Raw genomic sequence first — 26,750 nt, forward strand, 5'->3', positions numbered from 1 at the left:
AATGAGATTGGTCAAGCAAGACCTACTTGCAACAAACCCATGCTTTTTTTGGCTATGTTCTGCTAAGCACAGTGGGTTAGGTATCAGTCTTTCATCAGACTGCGATGACTAGCATCTGGAAAGTTCTTGACAGCTCTGAATAACTGAAAGGGACGTAAAGCCCATCCTCCTTTTCCTTTATGAAGAAAAGACTGTCCCAAAGAATACCTCCCCATCAATTGTCAATTAACAGGTTTACATTTCTAGAAAGTTAATATTTTATTTATGAGGGTTGCATCCATTATGGAAACGTAACATGGTCCAAGCAGCAGTGCAGTGTTAGGATAAAAGCTCTGGTCAGTTAGTTAACAGTTTTGAACAAGACTTTGAAAGGGGTCAGCTCCATTGATTGCACATTTCAGGAAATAACAGATGCCTCTTAAAAAGTGGTTATCCAAGTTGGTAGTACAATCTAGACTAATAACTGCCGTTTAACTTATTTATTCAGGACACGTAATGTTCGCAGAAATAAAAATGGAGAATGGAAAATCAAAAGGCTGTGGAACAGTCAGATTTGACTCGCCAGAATCTGCTGAAAAGGCCTGTAGAATAATGAATGGCATAAAAATCAGTGGCAGAGAAATTGATGTACGCTTGGATCGCAATGCATAATTTAAAACTGTGTGTTCAGGAACATTCCTATGTCTGTTTAGCTTCTCTATCCTAGTAAGTCATTTTTAGTAACATTGTATGCTTACAAAAGCTGTAAAAACGAACTTTTAAATCCCACCAGCCTTTAACAGTATAGTGTTTAATATACTGTGATTCTTGTTAACTGAATCTTACTATGTTTGGTTTTTAAAGACAGCTGCCTGTTTTTTGGAGGCACTGAGCACCTGCAGGTCCCATTACAGATGGTGGAAGCTGTGGATGCTCTGCACCTTTGGAGAATTAGGCCAAGTGTCTCTAGTCATTCAGTTTAAATGAATGGTTATACCGTTTTTAATAAAATAAGCCATTTTCTCTGTTAATCTCAAGATTGCATAGTGGGATATGTTTAGTGTTTCAGATTTTTCCCCCATCCTGTATCAACATTGTAATGTAAAAATTTAGACTTTTTTTCAGAATTTTGCTTTTATATATGCATTGTAGTTACACTGTTTATTCTTGATCCTAAAAGAAAAGGGCTCCAAGTAGGCTGTGATGCTTTTTGTTCTACTTTTAAGATTACTTTTAAGCCATGGTTTAGAAGTTCTGTAAATAAGTTTTAGAGCCCAGAGGGAGTTTTGGATTTTTTTTATTTCACTAAATGAAGAAATTGATCCTTACTCTCCTCTCTTGGTTTTTATTTATTTATTTATTTTTTTCTTTAATACAGTCACTGACTTTAAAATGAGTCATCACAGACTTTCACATGATTGTTCCCTATGATCCCAAGTTCATATAAAATTGATAATGTAGCAAATGCTAAGTACATCACTAGACAGACTGCTCCTAGTTTCTTATCTAGTTTCCATCCATTTAAATGAACTGCCAGAAAAATAAAAACAATGGAGCAGATAAGAGAAATGGCTGTATAAGTCAAACCACCGCTGTTCACTTCCACAGGTGCTGATCTATCTACGAAAGCAGTTTTTATAAACCAAGGTACTCCTAAGCACAGCATATCAAATACATTGGATCCTACAATGTTAGACAAAGCCATGTCTCCTTTTCCTGCAAAACAAAAGACGCTGATTAAGAGAGTCATCTTTTGCGCTTCGTAAATTTTTTTTTTCAATAATTTCCCCAAAACCCAGCATCTGTACAATCACACTTGATAAAATAAGCTGTTCAAGTGGTCTGAAATCAGCTATGCTGGGACAAAATAACTTGCATTCATTTACTGGTGTTTTTAAAGTGAACTGTAACACTTATTCAAGAACAGATTGGACTATTCTTAGGATAGCTTGAACAACTTGTTTTAAACATTAATTTTGGAATCCATTGACTTCAGACAAAGTTTTGTTTAGTATTAGTAAACCTGTATTATAGGCTCTTGAGCAGCAGCTGTGACCTCCTCTGGACCTTTCAGAAGTAGTGAAATAAAGAATTCTTTGCCCTAGCATACCCCTTTAAAAGGATCAGTGAAGCAAATGTGAATACTGAAATCCTTACCTTTCCTAGCCACAAGCACACTTGCAACCGTGTCTGGTATGCTTGTCCCTGCTGCTAATAATGTAAGGCCCATTACTGTCTCTGGAATCCCCAGTGTTTCACCTGTAATGAATGAATAAATAATACAGAGTAATATCAGATCTCATACTCAAAGTTTCACCTGAGGAAATAATGGAGGAGCCATACTTACTGGGCCAGGAAAAGAGGGGTTTATAGGCTATTTTCAAAAAGAATTTCCAGCTAAATTAGATTTTGGATACATAATTTAGCTCTGAAATCCATAAGGGATGTGTTGTTTATTGTATTAGTTTTTACCAGTCAAAATTAATGTTTACTTATAAGTATAATAACCACATTTTACTGCACCAAAATATATCAGTAACATGTAAAATTTGTTTCCAGCTTTCCATCTAGTGGCAGGAGGCCATTATCAACTGTTCCTGCAGATGTATAGTAAGTTTTGAAATTTGGCTATTGGCACTTTCCTAAAATTCTGCAAATAGAAACAATCTTTTCTGTTCTTTAGGCATCTTATCACATGAGGGTTAGATGTCACATGAAGCAGTAACTCCTTTAATCATTCAGTTTTGTAAAAAGCACATGAACTCCCTGGGGGGAGGTGCCTGGGAGAAAAAGAAAAAACTTTTTAGTCTTTGCTAGAGTACAGTTAAAAAAATGTATTGCTGTAAAACTTCAGTTAAAAATGTGACTTTCCAGTCATTAGTTGTAGTCAGAGGAAACAAAGGGAAGAGTGTTAGATTACTTACCGGATGTGAGTAATGATTTTAAAAGATTCCTATAGGTAAATGTCAATTTAAAATAGTAAAACTATGTAATCTAATTAAAATAAAGTAGCAGCACACCGTATTTCTCCCCATTGTACAAATAGCTATTCATGCATTTCTTTTTTTTTAGGGCATTAACTGCTTATCTTCAACCTTGTTCTTCAGCTCCTTAACTGGAACTAAGAGAATCGGATACAAATATTGCAATCATTTTGAAGCTATCGCTTTCAACCTTTAGGTTTGATATCACTATTGAGTAGACACTGTCTGTATTTGATTCTCTTAAGGTAGCACTTGTAAGACTCTGGAGAAAATATTAAGTACTTAACAGGTTTATTCAAACTACTAAATAATTTATTTTTATACATAGCTGTGAACACTGCTCACTACACTGCAAACATTATCTGCTTCTAAAATGTTCTTGCACTGGGCTTTAATGCTTATTACTGTTAATAGTTTGGTACAGTAATAAGTGGTTTTGTTAGAAACTCATTTGATGCAGTGTGTTATCGGTGAGCTTAGACATAAACCAATCTCTGATTTTGCTTGCTACCAGCCTAACCTAATTAAATATGAAATTTTTAAAAAGTAAAAACTGGTGCTTCCCCTTAAAAGGGTTGTAATATTAATATGATTCTATAAAACGTGTAATGGTACTTCTCCCCTCTCATCTTATAAAAGTTCTATAGATTAAAGGAACCAACGCAGGAAGATGATTCAAGATCAGCCATTAAGCAAATAAGACAGGAATGTAATGGTTCATGCCAAGGGGGAATTAAAGTATGAATGAATTGGATATGGCAGAGTATTGGTTTCTGGCACTCTTAAAGTTGCAAGATGATATTCTTAAATCTCAAGCTAATTTGATCTGTCTTTTGTCATTAGACTTAGCATACAGTTCTAGGTGAATTGCAGATCTAGTATGATGAGTGACTATGAAAATACATCCCGCTTCTGAGATCAGCCCTTTGAATATATATAGTAGTGTTGTCTTGCTCTACTACCAGTTTTGCTCTGTGTTAACCTTCTTGTGCAAATGTACGTGCTACATTCTATTTTGTTTCACACTTTAAGTTCCAGTCTGGTTACGCCTGTACAAAACCTGTGCCATCACTGTAACTGCAAAATCATTTTTTATGAAAGATGATTCATAAGAAAAGAACCCAGGGTTAGAACTTTAACTTGTCACTAGAAGACATTTGATCTGGAAACAGACCATCACCAGTAATGCTTTCAATCTTTCAGGGTGGAACATTACTCTGAAGTGTTTGAAACTAGCATACATGCTGTCACATGAATCACGGTTCCACCTAGCAGATCAGAAATAGCATTCACTGAAACAGGAATCTCTGAAAGACTTTTTTCCTTATGTACAATAAGGTACCTGCTCTTTTTCCCCTCTTCATGAACAAGAGGTATGTTTTGAACAAGGTGTGAATGTGGTGAGTGCTGAATTCTGTACCTGTATATTAGAATATGAGACATACTAGTTTGCATCAAATTGCATCCACCCCTGTGGCAGTTGCTTTCTTTTCTGTATTTTTTTTTAAAAAGGGAGTAATGTAAGGTAGGCTTAACTGTAAATAAGATGCATAAGTAATAAAATATACAGGTAGAGCTAGAGTGAGTTACCAAGGAGAGAAGCAAGAGCTATATCCTTTTTTTCTTTTCATTTCCCACCCCCTTCTGCTTTTAATATACTGACATAGCAGAAGGCTTTTAACTGCCCTGCTTGGTTTTCAAGTTAGAAACTGGTTTCTACTGGAAGTAACTGCAGAACTAGGAAATAAGATTGAAAGGGGAAACAATTTAGATTAAGAAACATGTTTGCTTTTACAGTTATCATTCCAAGTCCCATTACTGGGGGAACCATGATGACTTAGATTTAGCAATTCTGTCCTTCCCCTTTTAAGATATGGACTTGCATTCATAATAGACAAAGCTTCCAAGAAATTCAACAGTACTTGATATTCTTGATGACTTTTTCTATTTAAAAAAACCCCAAAAACCAAAAAACATTTTCAGCAGAAAAGGGTGAGCCCCACATTTTCTTTTTTTTTTCCTTTTCTTTTACAAGTCCCTCTCAAATGACAAATTTTAAGATGACTTACTATTTTTTTTTTGAAAGTTTCTTCTTGAACTATGGAATTTGCGCATCTCTTTAACAACTGATATGATACAAGTCCCTCCATGTTTGCAGTGAAACTGTTTCAGAGGTGTTAATGAGAATTACGGTTGTATGGAGGAAACTCATTCCAGTTTTGGCAGATAAATTTGGTAACTTTTGTTTTAAAATAACACCGTATCTAATACTGTTTACGGTCTTTAATACTGAAAATTTGTTCCTCTTGCTTCACTACTTGTTGCACTGTTCAGATGAGTGGTTTCTCTCTCTTCCTTGTTCCAGAGCCATATGAACATTTGCCCATCATATGAATGGAAAAGTTTGATAGTGCAACTAGGCTCTAGTTACAAAACTTTTTACTAAGCTGAGGATGCAAGTTGACTCTGTAGGTTGAGGCTAAGCTTTTTTTTTTTCCAGGGAAGGGTGTAGTGCTAAGCTGCAGGCAAACTCACTCATTCATCAGATCATGTATTACTTGGTTTGAGGAAATTGTTAACTACATACCCACAATTGTTACCATCCATACAAGGACGTATGTGAATGCAGAAATCCATGCTGCTGACATGAAAAATGTCACCATGAACCAGTTCTTCCAAAACTGTCTTCTACAATCTGGTATGGTCAAATAGAGAAGTATAATAATAGGAAGGGATAATACCCAGAGAATTCTCTTCATATCTGCTTCAGGCATGGTGAAGACACTTGAAGGATCTGTTGGAGAGAGAAAAAAGGTAAAAGTTTTTTAACTACCCCACCATAATGCCATATTTGCATGTAGTTGGGTTTTAATTGTTGGTGAAAATGATGGAGAAAAGTATATAAATATTCTGCCTAACAACTTTATCAGTGTGTGCAGCTCTATAGGTAAATCTCTGAAGTTCTCTCTCTCTCTCTCTCTCTCTCCCTCTCCCCTTTTGCATTATGGAAAGGTATACTTGAGTAACTACTTGTAATGGGTTTTCAAAAGATACTAGTATAGTACAAGAAAGCACTAACCACCATCTAGTAGTTACCTGAAAGTATATTTTAGGAAACTGAAGCTTTCTGTCATTGCTGTTGCTTACCCTCTTGACTCCATTCTCTAAACCTGTCCTTGTTGCAATATCCCCATATGTCTTAGTGCAAGTGGCTTTTATTTTTATATGAGTGTCTTTCAACTGATAAAATGCACTATTGGCTGAGCAATATATCCACAAAGAATCCCAGGGAAAAACTAGTAACTATCCTTCTTAGTTTACTTAATATGGTATTCAGTATATGGTAACAATCAACTCCTCTGTTTTTTTTGGTGATTTTAATACAATTGGAAGGCTTGGTTATGTGAAAGGCAGGTTCCAAGAAGGATTAGTGATGTATAGAAACTCATTTACAGTTCTTCTGTGATCTAGAGCTTTTAAAAGCAAGTTGTCTGAAAGCTTAACTCCTTTTTGAGACAACTGAAAAAGCTATCCACTCAGTTGTAGAAGCTGTATTTAATACCTTCAGGAATATCAAGCCCATGTAAACTTATAGAAAGTTGAGAGTAATCTGATTCATCTTGAAAAATTCCACTATCTGTTCTCGACTGTCGACGAATTAGTGGCTGACTCTCTTCCTTCCACCCAGTCAGTGGCTGTTGCTCAGCATTCTCTTCCACGGAGTTTGCAAAACAGGTGCAGCAGGGGCTAAACTTCTTCATAATATACTGATTAATTTGAATGTCAAAACACAGCACCAGAATGTAACATCCATATATCAACAACAAGAAAGCGCCTTCATACCTAGAATAAAAGTTGGATTTTACTTAGAGATAAGAATTTTAAACGGTTTTGGTTACAGAAGAAAAATAAGTGAAAACAAAGGCAGCTTTTATGCTCTATTGAAAAGTATTCTAGATGTACAGGGACAGATACTTTTATATATTGATTCCTTACTGGAGGTTAAATATTTCTCCTTTATCTTGCAGCAGATTGATTCATAGAGTAATGGCTTAGTCCTGTTAAATCTTATGTATTTTATAGTTGTATATCATCCCTTGGAGCTTAAGAAAACACTTGACGAGTCAGTCCTGCAAATTATTCATAATGGACATGCCTCCTTCTACTAAGTATCACAACAACAGTTGAACTTCAGTACTACATTTCTAGTTCCAGCTAAGTTGCTGGAGAATACAGCAGAACCTGCTCTTAGAATGGAGAAACTAGACCATCTCTCTTCTGATGTGGGTAGATGCATCTCCCTGGACCTCAATACAACTTTTTCTCTCTTTACATGAAAACACTTCACCTGATTTGATACTTGTATATTTGCCCCGCAAATAATTTGACCGTAAAATTAATGGCATTTTTCTGGGTGCTTCTAATTCCCATTTCCTGAGAAACTTGGTCAGATTTTTGTCCCATATTGCTCACCTCACAGACTAATTTTTGTGGGAAGGAAGGAAGCACTGGCAAATGGATGGCTCAAGACTTGCTAATGAGGGAAACCTCTCACAGGTTCAGATCCACTTGTGGCTAGTATTAACTAAAAATAATTGAGCAGTTCCATGTAAAGTCAGTCCAATTAATAGCAGAGAGATGTTTCTTAGGGTTACTGTCCTGAATGGAGAGGCCAGACAAGAGAGAAACTACCTGTGCAAGAGAGGGGCCACTCAAACAAACTCAAAGTAAATCATGTGGCAGCATATGGATGCTGGTGTTAGTTGAGATCTAAAAATGTGTAGGAGTCTAGGGATGTTAATAGCCTTCACAAGCACTGGATTATTTAATTTCTTCAAAGGAGATCTTTGGTTTATGTTGGTGACTATTAAATCAGGCTACTTGAGGCCAATATTTGAAGTAAACAACAAACTTAAAATTTTACACCATCTCATGAATCTCCAGTCAGTATAAATTTGACACTAGTGGTGCTCTTACCAGTAAATTCTGTTGTCAAATATCATTGCAAGGACTGCTGCTGCACTAACTGTATATGCCAGGCAGTCTCTGAACAGTGGCCAACAGGATAGACGTGAAGCCTGCAAAACACATTTCTCTCTTTGAAGCTGCTGTAATACTTTCACATTACTGTAAATACTGCATCAATGTTCCTCTCATGTAATAACTTTTTAACTTCTTAGGTATGATTGAAGTACAATAATTTAACAAGTTAGTGTTTTTAAAAACTTTAATAATCTTATTGGTGAGTTATCTTCTAAAACTTAAATTTCATGCTGGTGTGTTTTTTGTGGGGGTTTTTTTTAAACTGAATAAACTTGACAGTTGTCATACAAAATTTGTTTTGTGGCTTTTCTCAATAAACCATAGAAAGACAGTTTATGTAGTTTTGAGAGTAATGATCCGAATTGATACGTACCATGCTAGATAACAGTCCACAAGCTGCACAGATACCAAGAAGGTTATAGATTGCTGATCCAAGGATAGTGCTCACTCCAATATCTCCCTTTGTCACAAACACTCCTGCAAGCAAAGTAGCACTTAACCTAATCTCCACTTTTGGGGGTTTTAAGGGAGTGAATGATATATTCTGACTAGTCAGTTTTCTTACCCAAAAAAGCCGTGACTAATTCAGGAGCAGAGCTACCAGCTGCCATAAAAGTTGCTCCAGCAACATCCTGAGAGAGGCCAAGGGCTGTGAAAAGAAGTATAAAGAAACCTTGTTAAAAGCAGAACAGTCTAACATCCTTATAAATTATTTGTTCATGTATTAGAAACAAAATCCTCTTTACATTACTCAATAGAACGTAGGAGTGGAAAGGTCCTCCTAGGCCACTTGAGGTCCAGTGCATTGTATTTGTAGGGAGAGAAGGAATCCCCCAGATCATCACTTGAAACCTAACTCATGACTACAAGCAACACTGCCAAGAGTATCTTATAATGGGTTGGTAACCCCTGGCATGTGTGCCAGAGCATGACATATGAGGCTGTTTTGATCAGCATACTGCAGCCAGCCATGGAGCCTGGGCTGCTCACAGCAGGTGGCAGGGAGGTTGCAAGCCCCTGTTGCCAGCAACCTGGGCTCTGTGACAGGCAGCCAGGGAGCTGCAACTGGTGCACTGGTGTCTAGAGCCCTGGCCTGGTTCTGTGGCCAGTGGTGACTACATGCGTGCCTTGGGATACACGGGGGGAAGGGGATAGGGCAGTACAACCATGGCCCCATCCCTGCCATCTGCCCAGAGATGCACATAAACCCACAGCCAGCAACTTGGTGGAGCAGCTTTCAGCCTCCCTGTTGCCTCCTATGAGCAGCCCAGGCTCTGCAATGGGTGGCTGGGGCTTGTCCAGAGCCCAGGTTGGCTGTGGCAGGTGGCCAGGAGGTTGCAAACCACTATGGAAATCTGCAGAGCCCTGGTTTGGCTCCATGGTGTTGGGTGTGCAGGTGCCTCTGAGCAAACAATGGGGGAGGGGCTGGGCTTGTGCGACCTTGTCCCCTTCCCCACTGCACCCCGAGGTGTGCATGCAACCACTAGCAGTCACGGAGCTGGACCAGGTCTCTGGACCCTGGTGCAGCTGTTTGCAGCCTACTCGCCACCTGCTGCAAGCAGCCCAGGTTCCATGGCTGGCGGCAGCTGGATGTGTGCCTCTGGGCACGTGGCAGGGAAGAGGGTGCATCCGCTGCCAGCAATGAGGATCAGGCTCCTTGTGGCTCCCCTGCTGGTGTGGGTTGAGGCTGGAGTGTTTTTTCCACTGTGGCCAAAAACGTTGCTGATCCCCATCTTATTATCGTGTCATAAGTACAAGCAAGAAGAGACAGGAAGACAGAAGAGCAGGAAGTTTGCCCTTGAACTGCAACAACATGGAATTAAAGAAATGACTTAGTTAAAGAACAAGTTATAAAAGCTATTTTGGGACCTTTGAATTAATCAGTAAGACTAAAATAAGACATTAAAGGGCCAGAATTTAAAAAAAAATTATTATTAGCTTTCAGTACTTTGGTATTTATTTGTGATGGTGATTGAAAAATGTTAACGCCTGAAATAATAGAAAGTGCCTGAGGTTGTAGAAGAATTTGAGATCTGATCCTACAAAATGTTTCCAGGATCAAGAACTTAGAATTAGTAGGCATGATTATCTCAAAAGCATCGTGTGGCTTAGCCCATCATTTACCCCTTGTACAGGTGGATAAAGGGGGACCCAAAAAAGACACACATTTCGTGCTAAAATATTTGAGGGCTAGCTTAAGATTGTTTTTTCTGCAGTCATAAACTGACATCTGAAATAGAAGTGTGGTACATTTATTTTACATATTTATGACCATGTGAGCTGGGAAGGAAAGCCCAAGATGGTCAGAATCATGGGAAGGCCAGTTTAAAATCTATTGAAGTTGATAAGCAATTCCATTAACAGCAGTGAAGATGCTTTTGCTATCAATCTTTGAATGAAGAGTTCTGTCTGGAAACATTCACTGGAGCATGTCAGTTTCTTTCTCCAAAATAAGCAAGCATGGGAGAGGTGTCTGCTTAAAAAGGGTAGAATTGAGATATTCCTTTGCTGCTAATGTTAACTGGAGAGCAATAAGCAGTTATCAGTTACTGTTTTGTAGTCTCTCAACCAGTCAATTTTTAAATTAATTTTCTTAGTTTATTAAAAAAAACCCACTAAAGCAAAAACAAAACATTTTTGTAATTTTACTATCTTTGACATCTTAAGTTCCTTTTTTTTTTCTGCCAATGAGTAAGGCTCTTAAGTGTTCTCAGGTATTGGTTAGGGTTAGGTAGGTACAATACAAGTTAAATGGAGAATATTGTAGTGTACATGAGATAGACTTCAGCACAAGCTATGCAAAGCCACTGAGATTCTTAGGTACATACTCAGGTTGCTAGTTTGCACTATACAGTTCATGCCTTCCTTTGCTGTTGGTTATGCTACTGCCTTCTCTTTCAACCCATTTCTAGAATATATGCAAATGTACTGTGAGGCCCAGTTAGATTCAAGACACCCTCAGCATTCTCTGAAGTACAGGGAAGCATCTTTAAATAATTACTTAAGATTTAGAATTTGAATTTTGTTTCTTTTTGTTTATTCTTCAATACTATATTGTATTTGGGATAAAAGAAAGAATAAGACTAAGTCTGCCCTAGTGTATATGCACATGTTTTGTTTTTTCCCCAAGTGTTGGTATAGAAGAAAGCAATTTTTTTTACCAATATCCTGCTGCTCCTAAATAAAATTTACCAATTATATTTTAGTAGTTTAGCAAGTTAAGACCTTTTCTTCCCCTTTCATTTAAATGTTAGGTATTTCTTAATGCATCCATCACCTTAGAGCATGTGTGGCTGTGTGTATACATATATAAAGTAGGCACTCTGCTCCTCTGGCAGTTGCTTTAATGTATAGTGGGTGCTTCACAAATGAGAAGACCTAATAAACCATTGTGATTGTCTCGTATGACACGGGCATGGGACTAGAATCTCTTAAAATCTATTCTCTATTTAGAAGTGTCCAGTGATTAGCAAGTTTACAATCACCCAGAGTTAGTTGCTCCTACAGGTTGGTTACTGTCACTGTTAATAACTCATGCTCTATTTCAAGGCTGAATTTGTCAAGCTTCAGCTTCCATCCTTTGGCTTTCATTATACTTCTGTCTGCTAGACAGACAAATCCTCTGACCAGATGTCTTTCCCGCTTTATAGGCAATTACACACTGAGTACACGCCACCACTTAACCTGTCTTTGGGAACCTAAATAGATGAAGCTCCTAGTATCTTTTGTTATATAAGGCATGTTTTCCTATCTTTTAAGCACTCTCATGGTTCCCTGAACCCTCTCCCATTTGTCAACATGGTTTATACAACAGGAATACCACTGATTGAATATGCTTGGCTATGCCCCCAAGATAATGGCATTTAGAGAGTGCATCAGATCCTGTTATCAACCTTAAATCTGCTTTCCTTGTACATTTTCTCAAGTAATCCAAACAAACTTTGCACTTTCTCCAGTAATTTCTGAATAACTGCTGTGTTGTGAAGTTTTTAAAGAGATCTTTCCTTACAACAGCTGTTCAATTTTACAGAAGATTATGGGGACTTACATTCACTGATGATCTCGAGGGAAGGTAGGAAGTAACTGTCACATACGATGGATACCGCCATGAACATGTACAGTACAATTATGAAATAGATAACGATTCCTCCATCCTCTCTCTCCTGTCGAGTAAAAAACCCTTCAGGAAATTCTGACGATGGAGGGAGGACACACTGCGTTTCATTTTCTGAAAAGAGACAGAACAGTTATTGGGTAGATTAGCAAGTATATTCTCTTCCACCTGGGGAAGTGTACAATGGAGGACAGCCACAACTGCTGTCAGACCAGGTGGAAGGAAGGTTACATAAGAACGGCCACTGATGGGGCCAGACCCTAGGTCCATCTTGCTTCATCTCCTGTCTCACAGCGGCAGGGAATGGAGTCTGAAAGGAAGACTGGCCTGAGTTTCACCAGGGTTTCTGCTCGCCCTGCCGTTCCCCTCCTGCGTGTGCTCTCCACCATTGAAGGTCGAGGAAGTTCTGATTTGGAGGCCATACCCCTCACTCCCACCATTTTCCTTTAACTAATAGCTTTGCTTTTAAACTTCAGCGGGGTTGGATGGCGCTCCCCGAGGCAGCCCCAAGCTCTGCACCCACGGAGAGCACCCAGAAGCTCCTTCGCCCTCTTATCCCCTTCTGCAAGGCCCCAACCCGCCCCCGTCCCGGCTTGCGGCACTGACCGTGTCTCCTGGCAGCCCCGGGCCAACTTTCAATATCAGTCCCTCCTTTTCCAGAGATGATGATAATGATTTAAAAGTTACCATTTTCGGGCCCCCTTCTGTCTGGTGTCCCCTCCCCCGTGCCCGGCCCCGAGTCCAAGGGGCAGACAGCGCGTGGGGACCAGAGGAGCTGTGTCCAAGGGGAATCCCTACGGGCAGCCAAGCTCTCGGCCCGCACGAAGTGCCGGGTCCTGCCCCTGCTCTCCCCGGTCCCGCGCCCGGCTGCGCGCTCCTGCCCCGCCGTCGCGCAGGGCGCGGAGCCCGCTCCCGCCGGCCCACCTGCGCCCCGGGCAGCCCCCGGCAGCAGCAGCAACAGCAACAGCAACAGCGCCGGCCCCGCGCGGCTCCTCCAGCGCCGGCCGCAGCCTCCCTGCATCCCGGAGCCGCAGTGCGCGGAGGAGGAGTGGGCAGGGGGAGCAGGGGCCTGGCCCGGCCCGGCCCGGCCCGGCCACATCATGTGAGGAGGGTTTGTCCGCCCCCCGGGGAGGGCGAGTGCAGCCGGGCTGGCCTGGCCCCCGCCCCGTGCCCCTGAAGGCAGGCAGAGGCTGCTCCTTCACCCGCCCCTTCACAGCATCCGCGCTGCAGCCGGCCGGGGCCTTTTCCTGGGACGGGGCAGATGCTTTTGGGGGGTTGTGTTTGGGGGTATTGTCCCTCTGGCCGCTGCAGCCCCGCTAGCGCCTCTTCAAACCCCGCGCTGCGGCGCCCAGCCCTGCCTCCGCGCGGCGTCGGAAGCCCGGGACAAGTTTCGTGCTCTTCACATGAGTTGTTCAGCCAGACTCAGAGCAACACAAGCCTCCACTTCAGAGCCAGCTGACTAAAAGCCTTTGTCTGAAGGCCTTTCCAGGCTGAAGTCATGTGTATAATTGAGGATTAAATAAAGACCGAAGGGAGCTCTTGAGGAGGAAAGCGCTGTACGTCCCACAAAGCTGCTGCTGGCTGCTCAGAAGCAGGGAAATGGTTTCCACTGAAACATTCATAAACGCACTTTCCAATAACCCTTGTGCTCCAGCTACACAAGATGGTTTTAAAGTGCTGATGTTCTACCCACTTGCTGATTAGGACCAGGGTGAATGCTCACCTGTAGTTATTCAAGCTTACTTCTGTAATAAACTGAAAAAGAGTATTTTACTTCATTGCATTCTGATTCTTCTAAACCCCTTGACTCGTGGGCTGACTCTGGCCCGCAGGTCCAGAAAGTCGATAGCAGGGGAGCAGTGGCAATGAGCACTGTCAAATTTCTAAGCCCTACTCAGGCAGGATTGGGTCCCAGCTGGATCAGCACCATGTGATGGATTGGCCCAAGGGGTAGATCTGGCCCGCGGGCCAACCTGGCACCACTCATCTGGCTTATGAGACAAAAGGGTTGAGCACCATTGTTTGTAAACTTTTCTTCTTGCTTCCAAAGCCATGTAGCTTAGGTAATACACAAGCAACCATAGTATGGCAGACGCACAATGTCAGACAGGTTTAGTAATGCTAGGTGGATTTTTGTCTTCTGTAGTAAAATAGACCTTTTCTGCAAACATCACGCAAGTCTCATTTGGATATGGAAGTCGCTGGCCATTATAAAATGAAATGACAGTCAGCAACTATGGCTCTAGATCACTTTCCAGCCGCTCTGTCTCAGGGTTAAAACCATCCTGACTGGTCTTTTCCAATGTAACAATAGTTATGAGGGCCAAGATTTTCTGAGACAGGTGATTTGGGGCCTCCCTCTGAGATATCCTAAAAAGGTCCAGTTTGCAGAGGGTGGATGTTCATTGTTCCTATCCTTACAGTGATCCTCCTTCTTCCTTCTATGGGAAAAGATTTTCCCCTGAGGATTAAGATAATTTTGGCTCAGAGAGATTTGCCTGTAGGAATTTTTAATCTGTTTCCCTTTGCCCCCTCCCCCCATTCCCATTTTTCATTAGGGGTGCATTTAAAACACAAAAAGCATAGTAGTGTTTTTCAGAGCTTATCCTAATCCTTGTTTAAATTATTTAATTGCCCGGTTCTTCCACACAGGTCAATAATGGGGTCTTCTGTTACAAGGTATCAGCTTCATTGCCATTCCCTGGATCTCTTCCATAAAGGTAAGCTGATTGTTCCTCCACTATTAAATTAATGCTGCAGTACAATTTACTAATACAGTTTCTAGGAGATCAGAACATTTTAAAGATTAATCTTTTCAGTTCAGGTATTTTTATGGAATCTGTCTTTTATTGGATTAAATTACTTCTGGGTTTGCATGCAGCGTAGACTGGAATGTGTGCTGTAACTGGAGCAGAAAAGTGCTTGCCATGCAATTAGGAACTTGCTTAGGAGGATCCTTGAGACACGTATTTCAGCAGTGAGAGGTTGTCTGCACAATCATATTAGGGAATGTTTATACTGCCTCTGTAGTTCTCTTGAGGCTGCCACCGATAATTTAGTGTATAGGAACAACAACCTGTTCTTGCTCCACACACTCCAGACCTGGAACTGGGGTGGCGAGGACACTGGGGATGAGTGCCCTCCCCCACACCTCTGCTGTTAAGTACACTGGAGCTGGAGATACTGGGCTCTGTGGGGTGCTTTTTTGGGAGAAGTAGGATCTAAAATCTGCAAACTGGCATGAAATGCCACTTGGTGAAAGTTAGTGCTTTAGAAGGGCAGTGCTACTTGCCCTTCTAAAGGTGGGGATGGATTTGGACAGAAGTGTCTTCACTGGAAATGGGCAGTTGTGAAAGGATAACCCCCTTCCCCAACCTGTTTTAACAAGAAACTTCCTGGTAATATTTAGCAGTATTCTAGGAGTATATGACCACTTTATGGAGTGGAAACTGAGGAGGAAAAGTAAAGTAGCGAATGCTAGACCATAGCAGGAATGAGTGTTAAAGGTATTCCAAAAGTTCAGTTTCTGCTCTCTGCATTTCATGCTCATGTTACTTAGATCATTCTTTTGCAAGGTTAAAATAATTATCTCTTTTAAGTGTTACTTTCTAAAATAGCTGGTAGAATATATTCTCAGTCTCTGCTACCCTGAGGTGCTCAGATGTTATGGTGAATTGGGGCTGACTGCCCTTGATAGATACTTTTCTACAGTTCAGAGTTAAAATAAGTCTCTTCAGTATAACTCCATTATTCATAGTTTAAAAGATAAATATGCCATGATTATCTGACCAAATATTCCCCTTTGTCAGCATTTTGTGGCTCACTTCCTGGATCTAGATAGATTGATGATATCCATTTAATATTCTTTTCCTATAACTGGGGATTTGAGTGTTGCCAACTCTTGTGATGTTTGCTGTTTTTCTTAAAACCCTAGCTCCTTGTATATAGATTCATAGATTCATAGATGTTAGGGTCGGAAGGGACCTCAATAGATCATCGAGTCAGACCCCCTGCATAAGCAGGAAAGCGTGCTGGGTTTAGATGACCCCAGCTAGATACTCATCTAACCTCCTCTTGAAGACCCCCAGGGTAGGGGAGAGCACCACCTCCCTTGGGAGCCCGTTCCAAACCTTGGCCACTCGAACTGTGAAGAAGTTCTTCCTAATGTCCAGTCTAAATCTGCTGTCTGCTAGCTTGTGGCCATTATTTCTTGTAACCCCCGGGGGCGCCTTGGTGAATAAATACTCACCAATTCCCTTCTGTGCCCCCGTGATGAACGTATAGGCAGCGACAAGGTCGCCTATCAACCTTCTCTTAACAGAGGCTAAAAAGGTCCAGGTTCTCTAGTCTCTCCTCATAGGGCTTGGCCTGCAAGCCCTTAACCATACGAGTGGCCCTTCTCTGGACCCTCTCCAGGTTATCTGCATCCCTCTTGAAGTGCGGTGCCCAGAATTGCACGCAGTACTCCAACTGCAGTCTGACCAGCGCCCGATAGAGGGGAAGTATCACCTCCTTGAAACTGTTCGTCATGCATCTGCTGATGCACGATAAAGTGCTGTTAGCTTTTCTGATGGCTTCGTCACACTGCCGACTCATGTTCATCTTGGAGTCCACTAGGACTCCAAGATCCCTTTCTGCTTCCGTGCCACCAAGCAGGTCATTTCCTAGGCAGTAGGTATGCTGGACATTTTTCCTCCCTAGGTGCAGCACTTTGCATTTCTCCTTTTTGAATTGCATTCTGTTGTTGTCTGCCCATTTGTCCAACCTGTCCAGGTCTGCTTGTAGTTGTTCCCTGCCCTCCGGCGTGTCCACATCTCCCCATAGCTTTGTGTCATCCACAAACTTGGACAGAGTACACTTCACTCCCTTGTCCAAGTTGCTGATGAAGACATTGAAGAGTATCGGTCCAAGGACCGAGCCTTGCGGGACCCCACTGCCCACACCCTTCTAGGTCGAAACCGACCCATCCCATAATTACATGAGAATCTCAGCTGTGTCCCCCCTTTTTTAACAAACTCCCCATAGTATCATAGTGCTTAGGGTCAAAAGGGACCTAAACAGATCATCAGGTCCAACCCCCTGCCCCGGGCAGGAACAGGTGCTGGGATCATATCACCCCAGCCAGAAATCTGTGCAGCCTCTTCTTGAAGACCCCCAAGGTAGGAGAGAGCACCACATCACCGGGGAGCCCATTCCAGAGCCTGGCAGCGCTACCTGTAAAGTAATGTTGTCTCCTGATGTCCAGCCTGAACCTTCTCTCTAACAATTTGTGGCCGTTATTCCTAGTAACCCCGGGTGGTGCCCGGGGGAACAGAGCTTCCCCCAATTCCCGCTGGTCCCCCCGGTGAGTTTGTAAATAGCCACCAGATCCCCTCTCAGGCTTCTCTTGTGGAGGCTGAATAGGTTCAGGCCCTTTATCCTGTCTTCATAGGGCCTGCCCCGCTGCCCCTTGACCATGTGAGTGGCTCTCCTCTGGACCCTTTCAATGCTAGCCACATCCGTCTTGAAGTGCGGTGCCCAGAACTGGATGCAGGACTCCAACTGTGGCCTGACCAATGCCACGTAGAGGGGAAGGATCACCTCCCTGGACCTGCTTGTGATGCATCTATAGATGCATGACAAGGTGGGTTCAGTTAGCCTTACTGACCGCTTCCTCGCATTGGTGGCTTGTGTTCATCCTGGAGTCAACAATAACTCCAAGATCCCTTTCTGTCACCGTGTTGACAAGAAGGGTGTCCCCCAGCCTATGGGTAGGTGTGTTGCTGGTTCCTTCTCCCTAGATGCAGCACCTTGCACTTGTCTGTGTTGAATTCCATCCTATTCTCATCCGCCCATCTCTGTAACCTGTCTAGATCTAGCTGGATTCTGTCCCTCCCCTCCAGCATGCCCACCTCGCCCCACAACTTGGTGTCATCAGCGAATTTGGACAGTATGTTTTCCACACCCACCTCCAGATTGCTGATAAAGATGTTGAACAGTACAGGCCCCAGGACCAAGCACTGGGGGACTCCACTGCACACATCACTCCAGGTCGAAAATGACCTGTCCATCACCACTCTCTGGGTGCCACCATCCAGCCAATTTGCCACCCATTTGACTGCGTAGTTATCAATGCCACAGTCACCAAGTTTTTTTAAGAGAATGCGGTGGGAAACCATGTCAAATACCTTCTTAAAGACCAGGAAGATGACATCCACCCCAACACCCTCGTCCAGGGACTTTGTGACCTGATCATAAAAGGAAACCAGGTTAGTCAGGCAGGACCTGCCCTCAGTGAACCCATGTTGGTTGCCCCTGAGCATTACCTCCCCTGCTGGGCCCTTGTAGATGTGCTCTTGATAATTTTTTCAAAGGTCTTCCCAAGGACTGAGCTAAGACTGACCAGTATATAATTGCCGGGGCCCTCTTTTCTCCCTTTCTTGTAAATGGGGACCACATTGGCCCTTTTCCAATCCTCTGATACCTGGCCGGTGCCCCACGAGTGCTCATAGAGCTGTGCCAGGGGCCCCACTATGACCCCCGCCAATTCCCTCAGCACCCTTGGGTGAATAGCACCTGGACCTGCTGATTTAAACATGTCCAGCCCCTCCAAAATTTCCCTAATTAGGTTGTCCTTGACCCTAGGCATGGTGGTGCCTCCCTTGGGTCCGTCCTCAATTCTAGTGGGGCAGATGTCCCAGTCCCTGTTCAGGAATATGGAGGCACAGAATTCTTTAAAGAGGTTAGCTTTCTCGTTTGCTGCAGTCACCAGATTGCCAAGCCTATCCTGTAGGGGCCCCATGTTACTTGGTGCCGCCTTCTTACTTCCTATGTATTTGAAAAAGGACTTGTTATTATCCTTAATTCTGGTCGCTAGCCCTAGCTCCATCTCAGCCTTGGCCTCCCTAATAGCCTCCCTGCAGTCTTGAGCAACAGAGGTGTAATCCTCCTTGGTGATAGCCCCTTTTTTCTACTGCTTGTACGCCTCCTTTTTTGCCCTCAGGCATCCCTGGATGCCTTTGCTGAGCCATGGGGGCTTCTTAGCACTCCTGCCCCACTTGGTGTGCATTGGGACTGATTCCCTTCGAGCTTGGAGGATCGTCTCCTTGAGGAACAACCGCCCGTCTTGGACTCCCATCTCATTGAAGCTCCGAGACCCCAATGCCTCTCCTACTAACCTTCTTAGCCTACAGAAGTCAGCCCTCCTGAAGTTGAGTACCTCTGTCTTGCTGCTTGCTTTCACCACGCTGCGCTGGATAATAAATTCCAGCAGGCAATGATCACTGTCGCCCAGGTGGTCAAGTACCCACAGACCCCTCATCAGGTCATCGCCTGTAGCAAGGACCAAGTCCAGCAAGGCATTTCCCCTGGTGGGACTATACACCTCCTGAGTTAGGTGGAGGTCCTGTATCCTGGCTAGGAACCTACATGAGTGGTCGAACCTGGCTGACTGTTCCTCCCAGCAGATGTCTGGGTAGTTTAGGTCACCCATGACAAGCACATCCCTTGACTTTACTGCCTTCGTGACCTGACCTGAGAATTCCAGGTCCAGCTCATCCCCCTGGTGAGGCGGTCTGTAGTAGACACCCACTATCAAGTCCCTTTCCCCATGGCCCCCTTGCATTCTTACCCAGAGCGCCTTATTTTTCCTTCCTCTGACCCCATCCTGATCATTGAGGATGTGTATTGCTCTTCGATGTATAGTGCTACACCCCACCTCTTTTCCCTGCTCTGTCTCACCTGTACAGTCTGTATCCCTTGATGTCCACTGCCCAGTCATGGGTAGAATCCCACGAGGTTTCCATGAGCCCCACTAGGTCTATGTTTTTGCTAGCTAGCAGGAGGGCAAGTTCCTCCTACTTATTCCCCATGCTTCGAGTATTTGTGTAGAGGCATTTGAGGCCTCCTGTAGGTGCCCATGCCACCCCCTTGTTCCTAAGCCTGCCCTGTCCCCTGTCACTTACCTGGGTACTACTTCTGTGTGTCACCTGGCTTGATGGCAAAGTGTCCTCATGTTCCTCTGCGTCCCTGTCCCCTGGCAAACCTAGTTTAAAGCTTACCGCAGGAGATCAGCCAACTTGGAAGAAAAAACACGCTTACCTTTTGGGGAGAGATGAAGCCCGTCCTGCCCAAGCATGTCCTCTGTGTGGAAATGCGGGTCATGATGCAAGAACCCAAGGCCCGCCTGGTAACACCAGCTCCGAAGCTGCCGGTTGACCTTGCTGATGCATGTCTCATGGTGCTGTCTACATCTGCTCACTGGAAGGATAGAAGAAAAAAACACCTGTGCCCCTGTCTCCTTGAGCTTTGCCCCTAGAGCCTTGTAGTCTCTCATGATGTGATCTGGGTTGCCCCTGGGTGCGCCATTCATTCCCATGTGGAGGAGGACCATGGGGTAATGATCAGGGGATTGGATGAGGTCCGGGATCATCTCTGTGATATCGTGAATCCGAGCTCCAGGCAGGCAACAAACCTCACATGCCATGGGGTCAGAGCGACAGATGGGCCCCTCCATGCCTTTCAGGATGGAATCACCGATGACGAGGACCCAGCATCTCTTTCTCTTGGTGTTCTGGTAGCATGGTTATGGAGAGAAGCTTGAAAATATGAAATGTAAATGCACTAACATCAGGCAGCAAATTAACCACCCAAATTAACCATTTAATGATTTTTAATCTTATGATTGGGGAAGATGGGGGTGAGTTTTTGAATACTGAGGGTTGGCATTAGTGAATTTATGCCATGCAGCTCACCAGTGGTTGTGTATTTTACCTTCAAAGAACACTGTCAGAGAAAATGAAATTGAAGTGCCCAACAACAACTAGGGAAGAGGTAGTGTTGAAGAAAAGGCAGCTTAAGCCTGTCAGTTTGCCCACTTATTCTAGCCAGGCATGAGGTGGATGTTTTTCTTGACTGAGTATCAGCTGTGAAGTGATGGACAATGTGGGCTTTTAGGTGGTCCATAATTAGGCTTGAACGTTAATATATCCATAAGTTAAATGCAGGAAGTTCCATGCTTTACAGTTGTCCTATTTGGCTGGCTGGCTGGCTGGCTGGCTGCCTCCAAACTGTAATGCAGTCACTATGGCTGAGTGAGAGGGTAACTTGTTGGCAGGCAAACTATGGAGTCATTCAGGCAACATAATTAATCAAGGGGAAGTAGCTGTGGGTGGGGAGTCTTTTGAGACTGTACCTCTTCAATAGATGCCTCAGGGAGCTCAGTGCTGGAATATTTGCCATGTACACTTCCAAATGGAGTAAAGCAGCTACCCTTAGACCTTTGACCAGAACAGTATTTTGGATTTCTTTCACTTGGGGAAGCCTGCCTTGTGTAGACTCACTAAGATGACAGTATCCTAGCTTATGTTGCTAAGGCCACTTACAGTGCCAAGAAGGCTTGAAACTTTTTAGCATGATTTCTGCTTGTTTGCTCTTAAATGAAAGTTTGGCTTATGGAGAATGAATAATCAATGGAAGAACCTTGAATCTGTTGATTTTTGGCACCTGTGGATATCTATTTTTCCAGTGAATCAAGTGTACACAATTAAGCCTCTTATGTTTCCAGTCACCAAGTTCTCTCTCTCTCTCTCAATCTGCAATCTCCTTGGCTTAATCGCTCCCCACTTTCTATAGTTTTGGCTGGCTTCCTGAACATCAAAGGACTCTCCAATACTGAAAATCAAATAAGTTTCAGACTAAACACTTTTTAAAGACTTATCCCAATAGAGAGTGCCTTCAATAGTATCCAAATTCTGCTTCATATATAGCAATTTTCCTTTGAGTAAGTGAACCCTTTGAGACAATTAGAACATGATACAAATATGTCCATGCCTTTGACAGCTGACTTAGGTCAGAGAAAGTAGAATGAATTCCTGATGCTAGTTTACTGTCTAGCTTGACCCCATAAGAAAATGTATTTCAAAGCCTAGCCCAGTCTATCTGCATGGCAGTCCTCCTTTAGACCCAGACCCAGGAGGTAGCAGGAATGTTTCAGGCTAGTAATAAGATTTATTTGTGAGAACTCTGTAGAAAAACTTCAAACTTTTGTTACTTAATGCCTTTCAATATACTCAGTTTCTCATTTTTAACAATATTTAAGGCCACAGAGTTTGAGTATATTCTCACTTGGTTTGTAACAAAAACAGTCAAGGGATGTAGGGGTCTTTGGTTATTTTGAAACTACTTTTAGCATATGGAGTATGCAAATTAGGCATATGATGCTGAAAGAAGTTAATCAAATCTTAGGATGTTCAAAGGAGCAGAGTAGAAGATGATTAATAAACTGCTATTATATAAGCTAAGGGTATGCCTTGGCCTGACCTGGGATACAGTGTTCACTTCTGCTTATCTTATCAGTATATAAAATATATGCTTAATGGCATCTGTTTCAACTAACTTTGCAGTTTGACATAACAAGGCATGTCTAGAAGGCAAGACTGAAAAATATTGGGGTATTTTAGTGAAAGAGAAGAGGAACTACAAAAAGAGATTTGATAGAGATATTGGGAGGGAGGAAATGAAATAGAGACAATAAATTGTAAGTTCCTAGTTATACTTTCTCAAAATAGAACCTAAGTGGCAGTATTGTTGTAGTGATGTTGTAGCTGTGATGGTCCAGGAAATGAGAGACAATGATTTTTTGGGGGCAGTGTTTTATATTGGATCCTAACTATGGAGTTCATCCAATAAAATATATCACCCAAAAAATCTTTGTCTCTAACATAAGTGGTATCCATTCATGCCAGAAAGTGCAGAGTCATATGATTAAACGGATTTAATTGGATGTTCTCTCAGTTCTAATTAGTACTCTGCTCAACTACTTTACTGAAAGGGATACAAAATGTATGAATTAGTGTAGGGGCTGGCAACTTATAATTTGTGGCCTGGATCTGGCCAAACAATGTTATTCAGCCTATGAAGATGGGATGTCAGCAGCAATTCAGTGGTGGTGGGATTCAGCAGCAGAAGAACCAGCAGCAGTAGCAGCAGCCCACCTTTGGACTGAACTGCTTTATTTTGATCCATTGCTCTTAACTAGTTGCTGATCCCTGAACTGATGAATAGAAAGTACAATGAAATAAACTTTATTAATTTATAAACTGAAGGCTGAAGGGTCGTACTCAGAGGGTGGTGGTGGATGGGTCATATTCAACCTGCGGGGAAGTGGGCAGTGGAGTCCCCCAGGGCTCGGTCCTTGGGCCCGCACTGTTCAATTTCTTTATCGGCGATTTGGACGACAGGGTGAAAAGCAACCTGTTCAAATTTGCTGATGATACCAAAATTTGGGGTGAGGTGGGCACGTTAGCAGGGAGGGAAAGACTGCAGAAAGACCTGGATAGGTTGCAGGGGTGGGCTAACAAAAACAGGATGCATTTCAATACGGACAAGTGCAGGGTGCTGCACTTGGGCAGTAGTAACCAGCAGCACACTTATAAGATGGGAAACTCCCTTCTTGAGAGCACGGAGGCAGAAAGGGATCTTGGAGTCATCATTGACTCCAAGATGAACATGGGCCGACAATGCGAGGTCATAGTTGGCAGGGCTAACCAGACCCTATCGTGCATCCGCAGGTGCATCTCAAGTAGGTCCAAGGAGGTGATCCTCCCCCTCTACGTGACACTGGTCAGGCCACAGGTGGAGTACTGTGTCCAGTTCTGGGAATCGCACTTCAAGAGGGATGTGGACAACATTGAGAGGGTCCAGAGGAGGGCCACCCGCATGATCCAGGGGCAGCAGGACAGACCCTACAATGAGAGGCTACGGGACCTGAACCTGTTCAGCTTTCACAAGAGAAGGCTGAGGGGGGACCTGGTGACCATCTATAAACTCACTAGGGGGGACCAGAAGGGTTTGGGGGGGACCTTGTTTCCCCTAGCGCCCCCCCGGGATAACAAGGAATAATGGCCACAAGTTGTTGGAGAGTAGGTTTAGATTAGACATCCATAGGAACTACTTCACAGTCAGGGCGGCTAGGATCTGGAACCAACTTCCAAGGGAAGTGGTGCTGGCTCCTACCCTGGGGGTCTTTAAGAAGCAGCTTGATGCCTACCTGGCTGGGGTCATTTGAGTCCAGTTTTCTTCCTGCCCAGGCAGGGGGTTGGACTTGAAGATCTACAAGGTCCCTTCCGACCCTACTTCTATGATTCTATGAAACACTGCTGTAGTGCCTAACAGGGCAATGCCTGAGAATTTGTGTGAGGTAAGGAAATATGATTCCTGTTTTACTTGCAGGAATTTGAGGCACAGTGGTGTTATGCTCAGCCAAAAGAAAGTCTGTGTTAGTCCTGGAAACAGGACCCAGATCTCTAGAGTCACAAGCCAGTGTATTTAACCATCAAAAGCTACAGCTTATAATTTTTTTCTTTTTTTTTTTCTCTTTTCTTTTTTCTACTCTCTCTATTCTTTATTTTTTGTAATTGTCTCACTCCAGCTCTGGGCTCATTCTTTCTCTGCTTTGACTTCCTCCTCTGCCAGACATCCTTTCTGAGAATTACCTTAGAGTTATCACTGAAGAGGAAAACTCTGTGATAGTGCCAGAGGATTTAAGAGCCTCTTATGAATCTTCTGGCTTTATTAATATGTTTCTTTTTTTTCTGACCAGCCAATTAGTACGGTGAAAATTAGCCAGGTTTTCCTGTAACTTTCAGCTCCTTGAGTTAGCAAGCTCTCGGAAATTCACATTTCAGCTAGATGAAGTCGAAGATAATATCGCTACCATTATTACTGTCTGAAGCTTCTCATCTCAGTGATATTGCAAGAGAAAAAATTATCTAAACTCTAAGTTAAAAAAAAATCTATCTGCAGTCAATACCAATTGTGTTTCCTGTGATATTTTCACTTCTTTTCATGTATTCATATAACTATGACTAAGTATTAGAATAACAATATCTATTGACAGGGATCTCTGGAGAAGATACGCTGTTAGTTTTTATCCCTCTAATGGGCTACTAGGTTGCTTCATTGGATAATAGCATGTACTAGCTAAGTTTTCAATGTAATAGGTTTTGCTGATTTGGGGAGTTTCTCTGTTTTAGAAATTGATTGATAAAATACAGTGCATTGTAGAGAAATGCCATGCGCGTACTCTGGATTATGTAGCTGAGTCTGTCTGGAAGGGTGCCATTGCATTTCTAAATGTCTTTAGCCTTCAGTGCTGTAGTTCAATTCTGTATCAGTAGTGTGATCTTAATTGGTACTTTTGCTGGGTATATTGCAACAAGTTATTGGTAAACCCATCTCTGCCTTCACCTAACCTAGTGATTTTGTCTGGGCCAATAGGCGAAAGAACCCCCTCCATTCCCCTAACTTCTTTAATGATGGACCTGTCTCTGGGCTCAAAGGGAGAGGCTCAGAAGCAGACTGGCTGGAGAGTGGAATGCAGCATAAGCCTCCTATTTCCCACACACTGAAGGGGATAGGCATCTTTGCACCTGAGTTGGAATAAAAACAGTGCCCCCTTGGAATTAAGGTCAGGCTGGATTTTTCGAGTCTTGCTATGGGCATCATGCTAATTTACTCTTGGAAGGATTTTTTTCTTCGCTGCCAGAATGGCCCGAGTATTGTGATATGTCTAATACTTTCTTAGTAGCAATGTGACTTAGCAAGTAGGTAAAGTTGTAAAATTCATTTTGTTGCAGCTTGCCTGTTGCCCAGTGCAGGTAATTGATGAAGAGTTGGTTCGTTTCCTCATAATCCACTGCCAGGTCTGACTTGAAAGAGATGTTTCCTAAAAAAAGACAGGCAGTTGGGTTGGGGCTCCTAATGTCTGATATAGCAAAGAGACTGCTTCCCCTGCTTCCTCAGGTCTCAAAACTTGTGGTGGGACCAAGTTAGTGGGCCGTGAGCCTAATGACAACCCTCTTCCGGGTATAGCAGAGAGGAGGTTGTTGATAGTACCACACCAGGGGATGCAGATGACCTATACCAGTTACATTACTGCAGATGCAGTCTAGTTAATATTATGTCTCTGGTATCTTGTTTTTTCTCTGTTTGGGAGAAAAGCAAACTTGGTTTGTGTTATTGTGTTAAGAGAATATTGCGGAAGCGAATGGTAGCATGATTGTTTAATTATAGTATTGATATAACCTCATTGAATTAGCAGGGCTGTTAGGAGTCTCTTTCTTTGGGATACACAAGAGAAAATAAATTTAAAATGAACCCTAGACATCCACGGTGAACTTTCACATTGTGATAAAAATGTAAGCAAAAGAAATAGCCTGGGGGACACTTTTCAAAGGCACAGAGGGGAATTTTGATATGACAGATTCATATGCATGATCATCTGTTCATTGGAAATATCTTCTAATAAGGCTTTTCTGAGTGGTAGGCATATTCTAGGACAAAGGTTCCCAAACGTTTTCTTATTGCATACCCCCTTCCAGATTTACAAACTACTTGTGTATCCCTACTAGTTTGATATTTTAACCCCTTAAGTGCCAATTATAATGAAAATTTAAATCCACCATTACACAATTTCTCCCGCATACCCCCAGAGATGTCTTGCGTATCCCCAGGGGTACACATACCACAGGTTGGGAACCCCTGTTCTAGGAAAAATACATTGTTTCCTTCATCCAGTGTAAACAAATCTATGCCACCTTTGCTCCAGCAGGCCACTTTTCCCGTGCCATCAAAATGGGCTCTCTTGCTGG

General features: G+C 42.9%; 2 protein-coding genes and 1 long non-coding RNA gene across 5 annotated transcripts in view; 2 read left to right on the forward strand and 1 right to left on the reverse strand.

Moving 5' to 3' along the window:
• MYEF2 (myelin expression factor 2) overlaps nucleotides 1–1,307 on the forward strand; it is a 24,526-nt gene extending 23,219 nt beyond the window's left edge. For both annotated transcript variants that reach the window (XM_006261878.4, XM_014606016.3), the window contains one exon: nucleotides 488–1,307. In XM_006261878.4, the coding sequence (XP_006261940.2) occupies nucleotides 488–651 (164 nt within the window). In that variant the 3' untranslated portion in view covers nucleotides 652–1,307. The remainder of the gene's footprint in view (nucleotides 1–487) is intronic.
• Nucleotides 1–13,472, reverse strand: part of SLC24A5 (solute carrier family 24 member 5) — a 15,580-nt gene extending 2,108 nt beyond the window's left edge. Inside the window, exons 1-9 of one of the 2 annotated variants that reach the window (XM_006261877.4) lie at nucleotides 13,045–13,470; nucleotides 12,055–12,234; nucleotides 8,572–8,655; nucleotides 8,380–8,483; nucleotides 7,941–8,041; nucleotides 6,526–6,806; nucleotides 5,551–5,757; nucleotides 2,137–2,238; nucleotides 1,309–1,695 (exon numbers count right to left, since the gene is read on the reverse strand). In XM_006261877.4, coding sequence (XP_006261939.3) covers nucleotides 1,367–1,695; nucleotides 2,137–2,238; nucleotides 5,551–5,757; nucleotides 6,526–6,806; nucleotides 7,941–8,041; nucleotides 8,380–8,483; nucleotides 8,572–8,655; nucleotides 12,055–12,234; nucleotides 13,045–13,222 — 1,566 coding nt within the window. In that variant the 5' untranslated portion in view covers nucleotides 13,223–13,470 and the 3' untranslated portion in view covers nucleotides 1,309–1,366. Of the gene's footprint in view, nucleotides 1–1,308; nucleotides 1,696–2,136; nucleotides 2,239–5,550; nucleotides 5,758–6,525; nucleotides 6,807–7,940; nucleotides 8,042–8,379; nucleotides 8,484–8,571; nucleotides 8,656–12,054; nucleotides 12,235–13,044 lie in introns of those variants that run through there. The other variant, XM_059714658.1, reaches the window with a different exon arrangement.
• LOC106739874 (uncharacterized) lies at nucleotides 2,235–5,259 on the forward strand. The gene is made up of 2 exons (XR_001373232.3): nucleotides 2,235–2,589; nucleotides 3,052–5,259. It is a non-coding gene; the product is annotated as an uncharacterized LOC106739874 (long non-coding RNA).
• Nucleotides 13,473–26,750: the final 13,278 nt, after the last annotated feature.

Source organism: Alligator mississippiensis, chromosome 11 (genome assembly GCF_030867095.1).
Source record: "Alligator mississippiensis isolate rAllMis1 chromosome 11, rAllMis1, whole genome shotgun sequence".
NCBI classification, from domain to species: domain Eukaryota; kingdom Metazoa; phylum Chordata; order Crocodylia; family Alligatoridae; genus Alligator; species Alligator mississippiensis.